This window comes from Mauremys mutica, chromosome 3 (assembly GCF_020497125.1).
Source record: "Mauremys mutica isolate MM-2020 ecotype Southern chromosome 3, ASM2049712v1, whole genome shotgun sequence".
Lineage (NCBI taxonomy): Eukaryota > Metazoa > Chordata > Testudines > Geoemydidae > Mauremys > Mauremys mutica.
Window position 1 is genome coordinate 6,072,868 of NC_059074.1, and position 15,594 is coordinate 6,088,461.

The 15,594-nt window shown below is 53.7% G+C and overlaps 1 protein-coding gene across 2 annotated transcripts in view; it reads left to right on the plus strand.

The window, feature by feature from the left end:
- Positions 1 to 10,083: 10,083 nt before the first annotated feature.
- The window catches only part of SCARA3 (scavenger receptor class A member 3), a 30,969-nt gene continuing 25,458 nt past the window's right edge, over positions 10,084 to 15,594 (plus strand). For both annotated transcript variants that reach the window (XM_045011813.1, XM_045011814.1), the window contains exon 1: positions 10,084 to 10,521. In XM_045011813.1, the coding sequence (XP_044867748.1) occupies positions 10,515 to 10,521 (7 nt within the window). In that variant the 5' untranslated portion in view covers positions 10,084 to 10,514. The remainder of the gene's footprint in view (positions 10,522 to 15,594) is intronic.

A 15,594-nucleotide genomic window follows, 5' to 3' on the forward strand; every position in this document is an offset into this window, starting at 1 on the left:
AACCACAAACCCATTCAGGCCTCTCTACCATCTACATCTTCTCCCTTCCCCTCCCTTCTTTCTCTACCCACGGCCTCCCCCTTCTCCTCCGTCCTCCCATAGCCTCTCCATACAATGTCCCCAATGGCTCCCCCGGCCTCCTCCCTTCTCCTCCGTCCTCCCATAGCCTCTCCATACAATGTCCCCAATGGCTCCCCCGGCCTCCTCCCTTCTCCTCCATCCTCCCATAGCCTCTCCATACAATGTCCCCAATGGCTCCCCCGGCCTCCTCCCTTCTCCTCCGTCCTCCCATAGCCTCTCCATACAGTGTCCCCAATGGCTCCCCCGGCCTCCTCCCGTCTCCTCCGTCCTCCCATAGCCTCTCCATACAGTGTCCCCAATGGCTCCCCCGGCCTCCCCCTTCTCCTCCGTCCTCCCATAGCCTCTCCATACAGTGTCCCCAATGGCTCCCCCGGCCTCCCCCTTCTCCTCCGTCCTCCCATAGCCTCTCCATACAATGTCCCCAATGGCTCCCCCGGCCTCCTCCCTTCTCCTCCGTCCTCCCATAGCCTCTCCATACAATGTCCCCAATGGCTCCCCCGGCCTCCTCCCTTCTCCTCCGTCCTCCCATAGCCTCTCCATACAGTGTCCCCAATGGCTCCCCCGGCCTCCTCCCTTCTCCTCCGTCCTCCCATAGCCTCTCCATACAATGTCCCCAATGGCTCCCCCGGCCTCCCCCTTCTCCTCCGTCCTCCCATAGCCTCTCCATACAGTGTCCCCAATGGCTCCCCCGGCCTCCTCCCGTCTCCTCCGTCCTCCCATAGCCTCTCCATACAGTGTCCCCAATGGCTCCCCCGGCCTCCTCCCTTCTCCTCCGTCCTCCCATAGCCTCTCCATACAGTGTCCCCAATGGCTCCCCCGGCCTCCCCCTTCTCCTCCGTCCTCCCATAGCCTCTCCATACAGTGTCCCCAATGGCTCCCCCGGCCTCCTCCCTTCTCCTCCGTCCTCCCATAGCCTCTCCATACAATGTCCCCAATGGCTCCCCCAGCCCATCTCCCTCCCCACAGCTTGTGCAGCCAGATCCCAGCTCCTTGGGGCTAGCAGGTAACTTGTGCTCCTCCCTCCCTGCTGCCTGCCCTTGTGTATTGAGAGAGGTGGGGTGGGGGGATGACACACAGACACAAGGTCGGGGGGGGGACAGGGACAGGGACACAGAAGGGGCGGCACAGCAGCCCTTAGGAGGTGGGTGGCTCATTCCCAGGTGAGTGAAGTCCTGGAACCGCCTTCCAAGGGGAGAGATGGGGGCAAACCCTAACTGGCTTCAGGACTCGGCTTGATAAGCGGATGGAGGGGAGGGGACGATGAGACGGCCTACAATGCACCTGGCCCGTCAGCCGCAGCTAGCAAAAATCCCCAGTGGCCGGAGATGGGCCATTGGATGCAAAGGGCTCTTAGTTCCTACAGAGGATTCTTTCCTAGGTGTCTGGCTGGTGGGTCTTGCAGACTTGCTCAGGGACTGACCAATCGCCGTATTGGTCAGATCGGCCGTGATTGGGTTGTTTTTTCTTTCCTCTGTGTGTGAGCACGGGTCACCTGCAGGTTTAAATGAGTGTCAATGGCAGATTCTCTGGAAGTCTTGACCTCATGATTTGAGGACGTCAGTGACTCAGCCAGAGGTTCTGGGTCTATCACAGGAGTGGGTGGGTGAGGTTCTCTGGCCTTAAAATCTCTGTGCAGGAGATCACACTAGATGATCATGATGGTCCCTTCTGGCCTTAAAATCTGAATCTGAAGCACAGTTCAGGGTAATTTCACCTGTACTTCACCCTTATAGGCACCCACTGTTGGGCTTCTAATTCCCAGCCATCACCTCTCTTGGGTGGAGGCCCACATCTCTCACCCTCCTGACGGGGGTTTTCCCAGGCTGGACACTTCCCTGCCTACACTGCGATATCCCCAGCAAGCCAGACTGCCTAAACAGCCCAGCGTCTGCGCTTTGCACTCTCTTCAGAGGCCATAAAGAGTGCAATTGCCCCCAGTTAGAAGTGACCACCCCGCCCTTTCTAAGCAAGTGCCTTTATTCTTAAGGTGAAAGCATTACCAAGAAAACGTAGTAAAAAGACTCAAAGAACCGACACTCGTGCTAACCAAAGATCACCCCAATTCCAACCAGGGCTCCGGGAAGAGTCAGTCCTTCCAGCCCCATCACAGCGTTTTGCAAGTTTGCAACAGCCTCAACTCAGTTTAGCTGGGCCGCTCGGCCTGTTTCTTTATATCACCTGGACCTTTGATCTTTAGGAACAGGTAATCCGCAGACAATCGCCCCGCTCAGGGGGTAGCTTCAAAGCCTGAGGTTTTGCGTAACCGGAGGCAGAAATTTGCATTTGCATTCGCCTCCTGCTAGATTTTCCCCAGGCATTTGATACCCTTTGTCCCCAGAGTCCCTTTCGTCACTGTCGAGCCCTTTGAAGTTCAGAACACTTCCCAGAGTTCCCGTCCCATTGATCCCCTGATCCTCGCCCACAGTAAACACCCCCTTTGTATTTAGTACAATGGACTCCAAAGAGACTTAAACTTCGTTCAATAAGGTTTTCCAAGCAGATTGCAGGAAACTGCCCCCTTCTGTCACTCCGGGCAGGGCTGCGGACAGGGGACGCTCGGCAGATGCTCGGAGGCTGCACATGTGGCTTTTTAACCCTTCCCATCCCTCCGCTGCACCATGTATTTTTCCAGTCCTGCTGCCCTTTCTCCCTGCCCCACCCTCAGCCCTGCCTGCTTCAGGCACCTTCCCAGACCAGGAGGGCTCGGGGTGTTTGAGGCTGTTGGTAAATTTCATAATGTAACCCCCCCCCCACCCACAGGTAGACTTAGATGAACTAGAGGGTGCCCTTAGGGGGCCTGTACATTGCCTGGCCTTGGGCTAGTGAGCTGGGTTATAACCCAGCAGTGAAGTGACTGGGCCAAGAGAATAGACAGGCTCTAACCCCTCCCTAATTAGCATAAATACCACACGTGAGTGGGGCTTGTGTTATAAAACGGGTGGGGCCTGATGGTACCTGTGTATAGGCCTGTGGCGTCTAATGGTGCTTTGCGGTACAGGATCAAGTCACGTTCCGGCCAAACACTGCAGGAATCTGGGAACGCTTGGATGAAAGCTGCTGGTGAACTCCCCGGCTCAGGCCTAGAGCTGGATCCATTCCTCCAGTGCAGCTCGCCTCCCCTGGCTCCTGAGGGAGCTGGGGTTGCGTCTGGATCTCGGTCGTGGGGTTGGCTAAGCGTGCATCTCTTGGGAGATGGGCCGTTAGGGGTAGCATGCCCCTAAGTCATGGGTTCAAATCCAGCCCAGCTTGGGCCTCATGCAGCAGCTATTGATCAGGCAAAATTAGTCAGTGGGGTCTTGTTCGGGCCTAGGAGAGAGGTGTCTGAGGCCCATATCCTCAGCAGTATTTAGGTGCCTAATTTATAGAATCATAAGATTAGAAGGGACCTTGAGAGGTCGTCTAGTCCAGTCCCTGCACTCGTGGCAGGACTAAGTATTATCTAGACCATCCCTGAGAGGGGTTTGTCCATCCTGCTCTTAACATTCACTAATGATGGAGCTTCCACAACCCGCCTAGGTAATTTATTCCAGTGTTTAACCACCCTGACAAGTTGGATTTTAGAAAAATCTTTCTAACCCCCCTTCTGCCATTTAAGCCCATTGCTTCTTGTCCTAGCCTCAGAGGTTAAGACAACCAGTTTTTCTCTCTCCTTGTAAAACCTTTTATGTACTTGAAAACTGTTATCACGTCCCCGCTCAGTCCTCTCTTCTCCAGACTAAATAAACCAGATTTTTTCAATCTTCCCTCGTAGGTCATGTTTTCTAGACCTTTAGTCGTTTTTGTTGCTCTTCTCTGGATTTTCTCCAGTTTCTCCACATCTTTCCTGAAATGTGGCGCCCAGAACTGGACACAATACTCCAGCTGAGGCCTTATCAGCGCAGAGTAGAGTGGAAGAATTACTTCTTGTGTCTTGCTTACAACAATTCTGCTAATCCATCCCAGAAGGATGTTTGGTTTTTTTGCAACAGCGTTACACTGTTGGCTCATATTTAGCTTGTGATCCAGTATGACCCCCAGACCCCTTTCCGCAGTGCTCCTACCTAGGCAGCCATTTCCCATTCTGTATGTGTGCAACTGATTGTTCCTTCCTAAGTGAAGTACTTTGCATTTCTCCTTATTGATCAAACTGGAACGGGTATCAAACTTGAACGGGTACAAAGAAGGGCCATTAGAATGATCCGAGGAATGGAAAGCCTGTCGTATGAAAGGAGACTTGAGGAGCTCGGTTTGTTTTCCTTAACCAAAAGAAGGATAAGAGGAGATATGATTGCACTCTTTAAATATATCAGAGGGATAAATACCAGGGAAGGAGAGGAATTATTTCAGCTCAGTGCTAATGTGGACACGAGGACAAACGGATATAAATTGTCAGTCAGGAAATTTAGGCTTGAAATTAGACGAAGGTTTCTAACCATCAGAGGAGTGCAATTCTGGAACAGCCTACCGAGGGAAACAGTGGGGGCGAAGGACCTCCATGACTTTAAGATTAAGCTAGATAAGTTTATGGAGGGGATGGTATGATAGGATAACGGGTTTAGTCAATAGGTCAATAACATGCCACAATGGTAATTAGTACAAAGGGTCAATGATAGGATATTGTTAGCCTTTTTCCAGAGGGTCTGGCTGGAGAGTCTTGCCCGCATGCTCGGGGTTCAGCTGATCGCCATATTTGGGGTCGGGAAGGAATTTTCCTCCAGGGTAGATTGGCAGTGGCCCTGGAGGTTTTTCGCCTTCCTCCGAAGCATGGGGCTGGGGTCGCTTGCTGGTGGATTATCTGCTACTAGAAGTCTTTAAATCATGATTTGGAGCATTCAACAGCAGAGTCAAGGGAGAGAATTATTTCAGGAGTGGGTGGATCGGCTTATGTGGCCTGCATCTTGCAGGAGGTCAGACTAGATGATCATAATGGTCCCTTCTGATCTTGAATTCTATGATTCTATGAATTTCATCCTATTTACTTCAGACCATTTCTCCAGTTTGTCCAGATCATTTTGAATTTTAATCCTGTCCTCCAAAGCACTCACAACCCCTCCCAGCTTGGTATCATCCACACACTTTATAAGTGTACTCTATGCCAGGGGTCTCAAACATGCGGCCCGCGGGCCGCATGCGGCCCTCGGAGCTCTTCCCTGCGGCCCGCGGAGCTCCCCCAGTTACTTCCTGTCGCCGCCAAACTCCCCCCGCCCTCCTCCCCGAGTTATTTTCTGTGCCTAAGCTCCCCGCGCGCTGCTCCCCAATGTTTGGGGCCGGGTCTCTCCCCTGGCCCCACCTGCCGCCCCCACGCGCCTCCCCACAGTGTCTCCCGGCCCCCACTTGCTGCCCCCTCACCGCCCAGTAGCCTGCCCGGGAGCTCACGCTGACTCCACTCCTCCTCCGCTATGCCGGCTTCCGGCATCACCTGCTGCTGCAGGGTCCTAGCGCCCCCCTGCACTAGGGCCAGGGCAGGCTGCCCTTCCCCTAGTCCTGAGACTCTCCAATGCCCCGAGCCTCTCCAATGCCTCAAACCCCTCACCCTCAGCCCCACAGCCCTCACCCCTGCACCCCCTCCTATCCCCAAACTCCGTCCCAAAGCCTGCACCCCCACCCCCTGCCGCAGCCTGGAGCCTGCACCGAGCACAGAGCCTGCACTCCAGACCCCCTCCCTCACCCAAACTCCCTCCCAGAACCTTAGGCAGTAAATCTAAGTGCGTGTTTTGTCCTTTGAGTGAGGTGTGCATTACTGAGTGTATATATTTATTAAAACTGCTTGGAAATGACTTCGTCAAAAAAAAGAACACTCATGGAAGAAAAGAGAGTTTTCCAAGACAAATGGGAGAATTTATATTTTTTCATAGAGGTAAAAGATAAAATTCAATGCCTTATTTGTCAGCAAACGATTGCTGTTCCCAAGGAGTATAACGTGCGTCGGCACTATGACACGATGCACCGTGAAAAATATGATGCATTCACCAGAAAAATCCGAGAGGAAAAAGTTCAGCAACTTAAAGCAGCATTTGCCAAGCAAAGAAATTTATTTTCAGGGATTAACAAGTCTAGCGAAGATTCAGTAAGAGCAAGTTTTGTGATAAGCGAAATGATAGCTAAATCATCGCGACCTTTTACAGAAGGCTTATTCATAAAAGAATGTCTTATGAAGGCCAGTGAAATTTTATGTCCTGATAGGAAGAAAGTTTTTGAAGGCATAAGCTTGTCTGCAAATACAGTTGCCTGCAGGATAACGGATTTAGCTGATAATGTGCAAAAACAATTGATTCAAATGGCAAAAGACTTTGAAGTATTTTCAATTGCTCTTGATGAGAGTACAGATGTATCAGATACCGCACAGTGTGCAGTGTTCATTAGAGGTGTGGACTGCAATTTGAATATAACTGAAGAATTGCTAGACTTAATGCCACTGAAGGGTATCACAACGGGACGTGACATATTTCAAGGATTGGAAGAGTGCATTGAAAAAGCTGTTGGTGGCGCTTAGCACTTTCCAGGAGGGAGGGGGGAGGAGCGGGGAGCCGCGCGCTTAGGGGAGGAGGTGGAGAAGAGACAGGGCAGGGGCAGGGCCTCATGGAAGGGGTGGATTGGGGGTGGGGCCAGGGGCAGCAAGGGGGCGTGTCAGTGATGCGGCCCTCGGGCCAATGCACTAGTCCTCATGCGGCCCTCGGGGTCATTTGAGTTTGAGACCCCTGCTCTATGCCATGATCTAAATCAGGGGTCGGCAACCTGCAGCATGCGGGCTGATTTTTAGTGGCACGCTGCTGCCAGCCGGGGTCCCAGCCGCTGGCCCCGCTCAGCCTGCTGCCGGCCTGGATTACGGAACCGCAGATCAGCAGTGGGATGATCTGCTCAGCCCATTGCTGGCCTGGGGTTCCATCTGCCGCCTGCGCTGCCGGTCTGGTACGTGAAACCTTTTACTGGCACGGGAAACCTTAAATTAATGAATATTTGGCACACCACTTCCCAAAGGTTGCCGACCCCTGATCTAAATCAATGGGAGTTACGTAGGTGCCTAAATACCTTTGAGGATCAGGGCTGAACTGCCCAACCCCTTGCACCATCACAGGCATGGCGCATGCTCAGCCCTAGAGCAGGGTCCCTCCAGTGGGGAGGCCCGTGCTGCCCGCGCTGCGTCAGGGGCCTTCAGTCTGCAGAGCCATCAAGGGAGCGCTGGACTTGAAAGGCTGCGTTCTGTGCTCTCGCTTCCCTTTCCCGCAGCAGAGGGCAGCACGGGGTCCCGCAGCCCTGCTCAGGTCTGGCTCCAAGGCTAGAGAGAAACATGCAGCGACAGCATCGGCCTCTTTGCCTGGCTCCCACCCCCCCGCTAGTGTGGGGTTCCTCGCTGGCAGATGGGGTCAGGTGTCCCCTGGGACCCTGCCCGGAGCAAGGAGGGCTCGCTGTGCCCGAGGTGCAGGCCCAGAGACACCAGCACCCCAAATCGGAAGTTTAGGGTTCCCTGACTGTGGAGTCCAGGCCAGGGCTTAGGGAGACCCTGCGCGGTGACACCAGGCAGCAGGTATCATGAGTCAGAGAGAGCCACCAGGTCTCTCTGTGCCCAGCGCCCCTGGTAGAGCCATTACAGCCCAGGCCTAGCTCTTCACTGCCATGGGGGATTGCTGCCTGAGACACCCCCTGGAGTTCTCAGCCGGGTCCCACCACGGCCCGCGAGCTGCCCAAGTCCCCGTTGCCCAGAATCCCTTCCTGTTGCTGCAATACACTAGGAGCGCTGGTGCCTGTTGGTGGCTGTTGTGACGTTATTGATATAATCTGGGACCATATAGAACATGGTTGCAACCAAGGTCCTGTAGTGGCACCAAATCTTATGTAAACGGGGGTCATATAAGGTGACTAAGACCAGGTTATGGGTTGCTGGTTATGATTATGCTGTCTGTGTATCTGTATCATTTTGTAGTTGAAGTTATGAGTATTGACTCTATACTGTCTGTATTTCAAACTTGACACCGCAAACAAGTTGGTGTTAGCTCTGCCTAGCCTGCTTGATGGCCCATTAAGAACCATCAGCTACACAATTGACCCATTGAGAGAAGGCAGATACGCCTTGTAACTCAGCAAAGTATGCAGGGACGGGCCCATGTGACTCCAGACTCCATTTTGCTGTAATTTTCCACAGTAAGAACAGAGAGGTGTTCTTACACCTGGAAAAGCCTATATAAGGCTGATGCCTCATCTCCATCTTGTCTTCAGTCCTGCTTCTTACCTCGGGAGGAACTTTGCTACAGACTGAAGCTCTGAACAAAGGACTGAATGACCCATCCCAGCGGGGGATGTTCTCCAGAGACTTGATTTAAACCTGCAGTTTACTCCATCACTGCTACAAGCCTGAACTAAGAACTTTGCCATTACTGTATGTAATTGATTCCATTTAACCAATTCTAGCTCTCATCTCTACCCTTTTCCTTTTATGAATAAACCTTTAGATTTTAGATTCTAGAGGATTGGCAACAGCGTGATTTGTGGGTAACATCTGATGTGTATATTGACCTGGGTCTGGGGCTTGATTCTTTGGGATCGAGAGAACCGTTTTCTTTTATTGGGGTGTTGGTTTTCATAACCATTCATCCCTAGGACGAGTGGCGCTGGTGGTGATACTGGGAGACTGGAGTGTTTAAGGGAATTGCTTGTGAGACTTGTGGTTAGCCAGTGGGGTGAAACCGAAGTCCTTTCTGTCTGTCTGGTTTGGTTTGCCTTAGAGGTGGAAAAACCCCAGCCTTAGGCTGTAACTGCCCTGTTTAAGCGATTTGTCCTGAATTGTCACTCTCAGTTGGGTCCCGCCAGAACCGCATTGTCGTCACAGCTGTGCCATCTGGGGTCAAAGTCACAGCTAGAGTGCTTCCAAATCCGACCATTTCCCGTGGCCACGGTGCACTCGCTAGCCCAAGCTGTCGTCGACGGAGTGGTCAGACCGGCTCTGCCTCGTGAAATGCACCAGGACATAACATAGACCCCCAGGAATAACCACATTTGCCTGCATTCTTCTTCCCGGGCTTTGTGCGCTTGTCACGACTTGCTACAAACCCACAGATTGTAATTCCTGGGGGGGGGTCCCTTCGCAACCAGAAGAGCCCATTTTTAGATGCACCCTTGGATTCCGTCGCCATCCCCAGCAAGTATTGGCAGGGCCTTGGTGAGACACTCCAGACGGGGACTACTCAGAGCAGGGAATCCTAGAAACCTGGAACCACAGAGTTAGAAGGGACCGCAAGGGTCATGTAGTCAACCTCCCTGCCCCCCGAGATGCAGGATTTGTTGTGTCTGCAAGACACTGGGAACCACTTCCAAACTGGCTTGGGGGCAAGCTGCCCATTCCCGAAAAGCCGTTGCTAAACGCTGGTGACCGTGCTCCACCGTGGAGAACAGCACATGTGGGAGCTGCTCAGCGGGTGAGGAACTGCAGCTGCCATTTCTCTGCGTGCCAGCCCCTCTGTTCACGTGCTGACCAAACACCGCAGCAGCAGTGAAAGGGTTAACGCGGCTCCGCTTCCTCCGTCTTTGTGCCCGACAGAGCCAGCACCCCAGATCTGACCATCGTTCCCCCAAATGCCCTGTTGGCCCCTATTTCTATAAATGGACTGAGCCAGGAACCCAGATGGGGAAACCTGCCCTCCCCGAGCCAGGTGCCAGCTCAGGATCTGGCCCCTATGATTGGCAGGATCAGCATCACTGACCCAGCTCCCTCCCCCCTGAATTTGGGTCTGCACTGGATCCCAACGGTCCCCCGATTTCTTAGACGGGCAGACACAGCCCCCCAGCTCCAAACACTCCTGGAGTTTTGTAGATGCTCAGGGCCAACCGAACTTTGCAGCTAGTTAAACTCCAGCTCTGGGGAGGCCCATTCCCCATCCCCACCCCAGCTGCCCTCCGCTCCCCCTGCCCGGTTCCTCCCACACAGCAGAGTCCCCGCTCTTTGCTGGAGCCTGGACATTTGTTAGCAATTAGGGCTGGCGGGAGGGAGCGGGGAGCAGCCTGTCTTCTCCAGCACATACTTTGTGTGTCGTACTCCGGCGGGCGGGCGGGCGAGCTCGGGCGGAGAGAACTCCGACGCCGGCTCGCCCCAGCCAGCTCCCCAGGCCGCGGCCATGGGAGGAGTGGAGGCTGCCGGGGGAGACCCGCTGCTCGGGGTGGTTTTGAAATAGCGAGGAAGTTGATCTGGGCTGCCGACCAAGGAGCGAGAGGGAGAGAGGAAAGGGGGAGCCGGGAGGAGCCAGGATCATGCACTCGGCTCGTTGAAGCCCAGCAGGCCAGACGGGGATGTCTGTGAGGAGAGGCGACCCCAGTGCAGAGCGCTAAGGAGGAGTACGTGTCCGCAGGGAGGGGGCTGTGGGGCCTTTTCCATCCGGGGGCTGACCAGCCTCCCTCTCCCCAGACCCCGCTTGCTTGGACTCAGCTGCAGCTCCCGGCCCCTCCGTGCCCCTGGCGAGAGGACCATGAAAGGTGAGTTCTGCCCCCGGGTACTCTGGCGAGGTGCAAGGGGCCCTTTTGTCTCCTGGCAGCCTCGGGCGAGGTGGGAGTATCCAGCCCGGGGTTAAGGGGACCGGGGTGGATCCAGTGACCTGGGAGTGCTGAAAGTGGGGAGGTTGAGGAGAGACAGGCAGATTCACAGATCCCAAGGCCGGAAGGGACCCCCTGCTCTGAGCCTCCCTGTCTAATGGAGGCCAGAGACCCTCCCCTGGTCTAGACACAGCACTGAATTCAGATACAGAACTGGGGACAGCAAGGGAGGCAGCCGGGGTGGGGGAGAGAGGGTTTGGGAGCAGAGAGAGGAGGGGGCAAGGGATAGTTTTGTGGGACAAAGTGGGGAAGGGGCTGAGACACTGGAGTCAGGAGCTGAGAGGTGAGAAATCCCCTCCGACCAGCCCCTCACTGTCTGTCCCAACCCCCCTGCTCCGTCTGCCTGTGGCAGGATCCTGAAGAGGGAGCCCCCAGCACGGATCCAGGGCTTCCCCATCCCTGTGCCAAGGATGTCGTCCCCTCGGTGCAGTGCGTGTCCACGGGGACTGGTGCAAGATCAGCCCCACGAGCAGCTGCCTCCCCATCCCCCTGGGCCAGCCGCTGTCCCTCCCCATCAGCCCAGCCTGTGTGCCACCGGGCAGTGGTGAGCAAGGATGCTGCTAGCCACCCTGCCTAGCGGGATCCATCCTTCCTGGTGCGCAGGGGAGCATGTGGCAGGCTGCCAGCTCCGGGACGGGGAGTGAGAGTGAGTCTGTTCCGTGCCTGGGTACTATGGGGACGGCTAGAGATTGATCCCGCTCCCACTGAAGCCCTGGGGCAGGAGACAGAGGGACAGAGAAGGGACAGAGAACCAAGGCCAGGAGAACAGCGTGGAAGCTTCTCCGATTGCATCTTAGCTCACGGGGATTTCGGAGTGCCCGCCTGGCAGCCCCCTGCCGCCCCATAGCCCTGCTTAGAGACACTGGAGAGCATTGCGTACCCCCGGAGCAGGGTGCTTCGAGGGCTACGTCGCAGGTTTGGAAGGTCCTAAAGCCGCAGTTTCCCTGCCCAGGAAGGGTCATACAGGAGACAGGGTTAGTGATTGTAACGTGGTTGGAGGATGCCATGATAATGGGTAAGGACTTGACAGCTGCATGGGAGGGTTGGCTCAGCCTTTTGTCTTTTCAAGGCAGATAAACTGAGTTCCGTGCAGCAGGGTCCCTCCTCCCCAGAGCGGGCCGCAATTCAGGCATGCTGCCTGCCTGCATACAATGTGTAAAGCTCGCTAGGGTCAAAGGCAGAGTTTAGGGTGATGGCGGGGGCTGATTCTCATCGGAGCAGGTCCAGCCATTCCCCGCCCCCCCCCACGCACACACACACACCCTGCAGCTGTAACGCAGGCGCTTGCAGGGGATCTGAGAGCAGTGGGCACTGGCTCATGCTCTGCTGCGGGGCAATGGGCGGCAGCACGGCCATGTTCCAAACTGCCCCCCCAAATAACCACCCGAGGGCTGAGAGTTCCAGCTAAACCGTCAGCTCGCTCCCCCCACGCCGTCAGATGGTAAATATTGGAGCCGCTCACCGTGATGCTGCATGTGATGGAGAGTCAGAGGGCAGCTTTCCTGCCTTGGAAAATGAGATGTGCCCGGCCAGGCTCCGACCCGACAGCCTCTTTCCAGGACTGTTTTATTTTGGTAAAGGAGAGGGAGTTTTATAAGCTGTTGCTAAATGCGGCCCTGTCAGAGGCTGCCATTCAGGCCTCGCTGACTATCTGTTTGCAAAGCCTGTGGAGTCACCCATGGAAAACGGGGTTAATTTAGCGCTCGAGAGCATTTGCTCAGAACACCGCGAGCATTAACGAGGAAGCAGGAGCACAGGCCTGGAAAACCTGCCTTACAATGAAAGAATTCAGGAGCTCGGGCTGTTTAGCTCATGGAAGGGCAGGCTCAGAGCGGTGACTGAATGTTCCTACGCAGGGGGAAGAGCTCTGATATTAGGGGGCCCTTCAAGCTACTGGCAAAGGCAGAACAAAGTCTAATGACTGGGAGTCGAAGCTAAGGCCAATTCAAGGGTAATTAACCCCTGGAACGATTTACCGAGGGGTGTAGTGGATTCATAGAGTCATCGGGCTGGAAGGGACCTTGGTAGACAATCTAGTCCAGTCCCCTGCACTGAGGCAGGACTAAGTATTATCTAGACCAGCGGGTCTCAAACCTCTTCGCCTCGTGACCCCCTTTTTGACAATACAAATTACGACATGGAGGGGGGACCAAACCTGAGCCAGCCCGAGCCCCCGGGGGTGGCGTGTGGGACAAAGCCGAAGCCCAAGGGCGTCGGTCCCAGGCAGGGGCCTGTCATCTGAGTGCCGACGCCCAGGGCTAAAGCCCTCGGGCTTCAGCGTCGGCCTCGGACCCCAGCGAGTCTAAACCAGACCAGACCTGGTAACTCGTTAACCCACCGCTTGAGAACTGCTGGTCTAAACCATCCCTGCCACGGGTGTGTCTAACCTGCTCTTAAAACCGCCCTTGACAGCGATTCCACAACCTCCCTCTCGGGTAACCAGATGTCCTGATTTTATAGGGACAGTCCCGATATTTGGGACTTTTTCTTCTATAGGCTCCTATTACCCCCCACCCCCGTCCCGATTTTTCACACTTGCTGTCTGGTCACCCTGCCTCCCTCAGCAATTTATTCCAGTGCTTAGCAACCCTGACAGGAAGTTTTTCCTGCTGTCTAACCTAAATCTCCCTTGCTGCAATTTAAGCCCATTGCTTCTTGTCCTGGCCTCGGTGGATAAGGAGAACAATTTACCACCTTCCTCTTTGTACATACTTAAAGGCCGTTATCATGTCCCGCCTCAATGGTCTCTTCTCCAGACTAAACAAACCAACTTTTTCAATCTTCCCTTGTAGGTCACATTTTCTAGATCTTTAATCATGTTTGTTGGTGTTATCCACTAACTTTATCAGTGTACTCTCTATGCCATTGTCTCAATCATTTCTGGAGATATTGAATAGAACCAGACCAAGAATAGATCCCTGTGGGACCCCACTCGTTATGCCCTTCCTGGACTATTGGTAACTACTCTCTGAGTATGCCTTTCCAACCGGTTGTGCATCCACCTTATAGTAGCTCCACCTAGGTTGTATTTCCCTAGTCCGCTCATGAAAAAGTCACGTGAGACAGTATAAAAAGTCTTATTGAAGTCAAGAGTTATATCTCCCTCACTTGCAATTTTTCACTTGTGAGTGGATTTTTTTTAAACAGCTGCTCTAGTTCAGACAGGAATTAGGGCCTGTGTGATGCCGGTCAGACTAGATGATCACAACGGTCCCTGCTGGCTTTAAAATCTGCAATTCTCTGAGTCTAGGCAACAGCCACACCCAACCTAATCTCAGTCGTCAGGCTCACTAGCATCGGGACACAGACGGACCACTCACTCCCCCACGCTCCCTTTCAGTTCAACCGACAGGCAGCTTCAGTCAAAAAAGCGAGCACAATGCTGGGAATAATTAAGAATGGGATAGATAATAGGACAGAAAATATCATGTTGCCTCTATATAAATCCATGGTACACCCACATCTTGAATACTGCGTGCAGATGTGGTCGCCCCATCTCAAAAAAATATATTGGAATTGGAAAAGGTTCAGAAAAGGGCAATAAAAATGATTAGGGGCATGGAACGGCTGCCGTATGAGGAGAGGTTAATAAGACTGGGACTTGTCAGCTTGGAAAAGAGACGGCTAAGGGGGGAAATATGATTGAGGTCTATAAAATCATGACTGGTGTGGAGAAAGTGAATAAGGAAGTGATATTTACTCCTTCTCATAACACAAGAACTAGGGGTCACCCAATGAAATGAATAGCAGCAGGTTTAAAACAAACAAAAGGCAGTATTTCTTCACACAACACACAGTCAATCTGTGGAACTCTTTGTCAGAGGATGTTGTGAAGGCCAAGACTATAACAGGGTTCAAAAAAGAACTAGATAAGTTCATGGAGGGTAGGTGCATCAGTGGCTATTAGCCAGGCTGGGCAGGGATGGTGTCCCTAGCCTCTGTTTGCCAGAAGCTGGGAATGGGCAACAGGGGATGGATCACTTGATGATTCCGTTCTGTTCATTCCCTCTGGGGCACCTGGCACTGGCCACTGTCAGAGGACAGGACACTGGGCTAGATGGACCTTTGGTCTGACCCGGTACGGCTGTTCTTTTGTTCAGTGCACACATCAAAGGACTGAAAATCACCCTTAATAATCCCAACCTCCCACTGTTACATTAGTTAATAACTTGAGGACCAGTATTATCTTCAGACTACACTGCCAGCTTCTCCACGCCCAGCACGTGAGCCAGAGAAGTCGTATAGAGTGGCAGGACTGCTCAGCGTGGCTCACCTTAGCAGGAATGCAGGTGTCTCCCATCCAATTTGCACGAATAGTCGATATGGATTCATGGGCCCCATTTCATAGGTGTTCATAATATGCTGTCTAAGGAAATAACCAAGGAGCGAGGTCTGAGTTACGGTTGGGCGTTGGCACGTAATTTGTCACTTGCTTGCTGCTTTGCGTGTCCATTGGTACAGTGTTTGGCTTGGCCTCCTCATATGTGTTCCTGGATGGATGCAGAGAGAGGAGATAGACCTGAGAGGGGAAGCATGCCTAGTGGTTAGGCCACAGACAGGGCATAACAGCTGTTGGATTCTATTCACAGCCCTGCCATTGATCTTACTTTGTGGCCTTGGGCAAGTCACGCCCCCCCATGCCTCAGTTTCCCCATCTATGAGATGGGAACAATGACACTGGCCTCCCAGTCGTGGGCTGGGAGGCTCCATGTTTGTCGTGACAGCCCTTTGCCATCTTCCGGTGGCAGTGCTGCGGAAACGCAAAGCATTATTCTTTGTGGTGGCAGTTTGCGTCTGGGATTTTTTAGATATGAACGCTAAAAGGGACCCTTTATGATCATCTAGTCTGACCTCCTGAGAACCTCACCCAATACTTTACCCAGCCCACTACTGCTGGCGGGAATCAGCCGCAGAACCCCGCTTCTCTCTCTGGCTATGTGCGGGGAGAGCACAGTC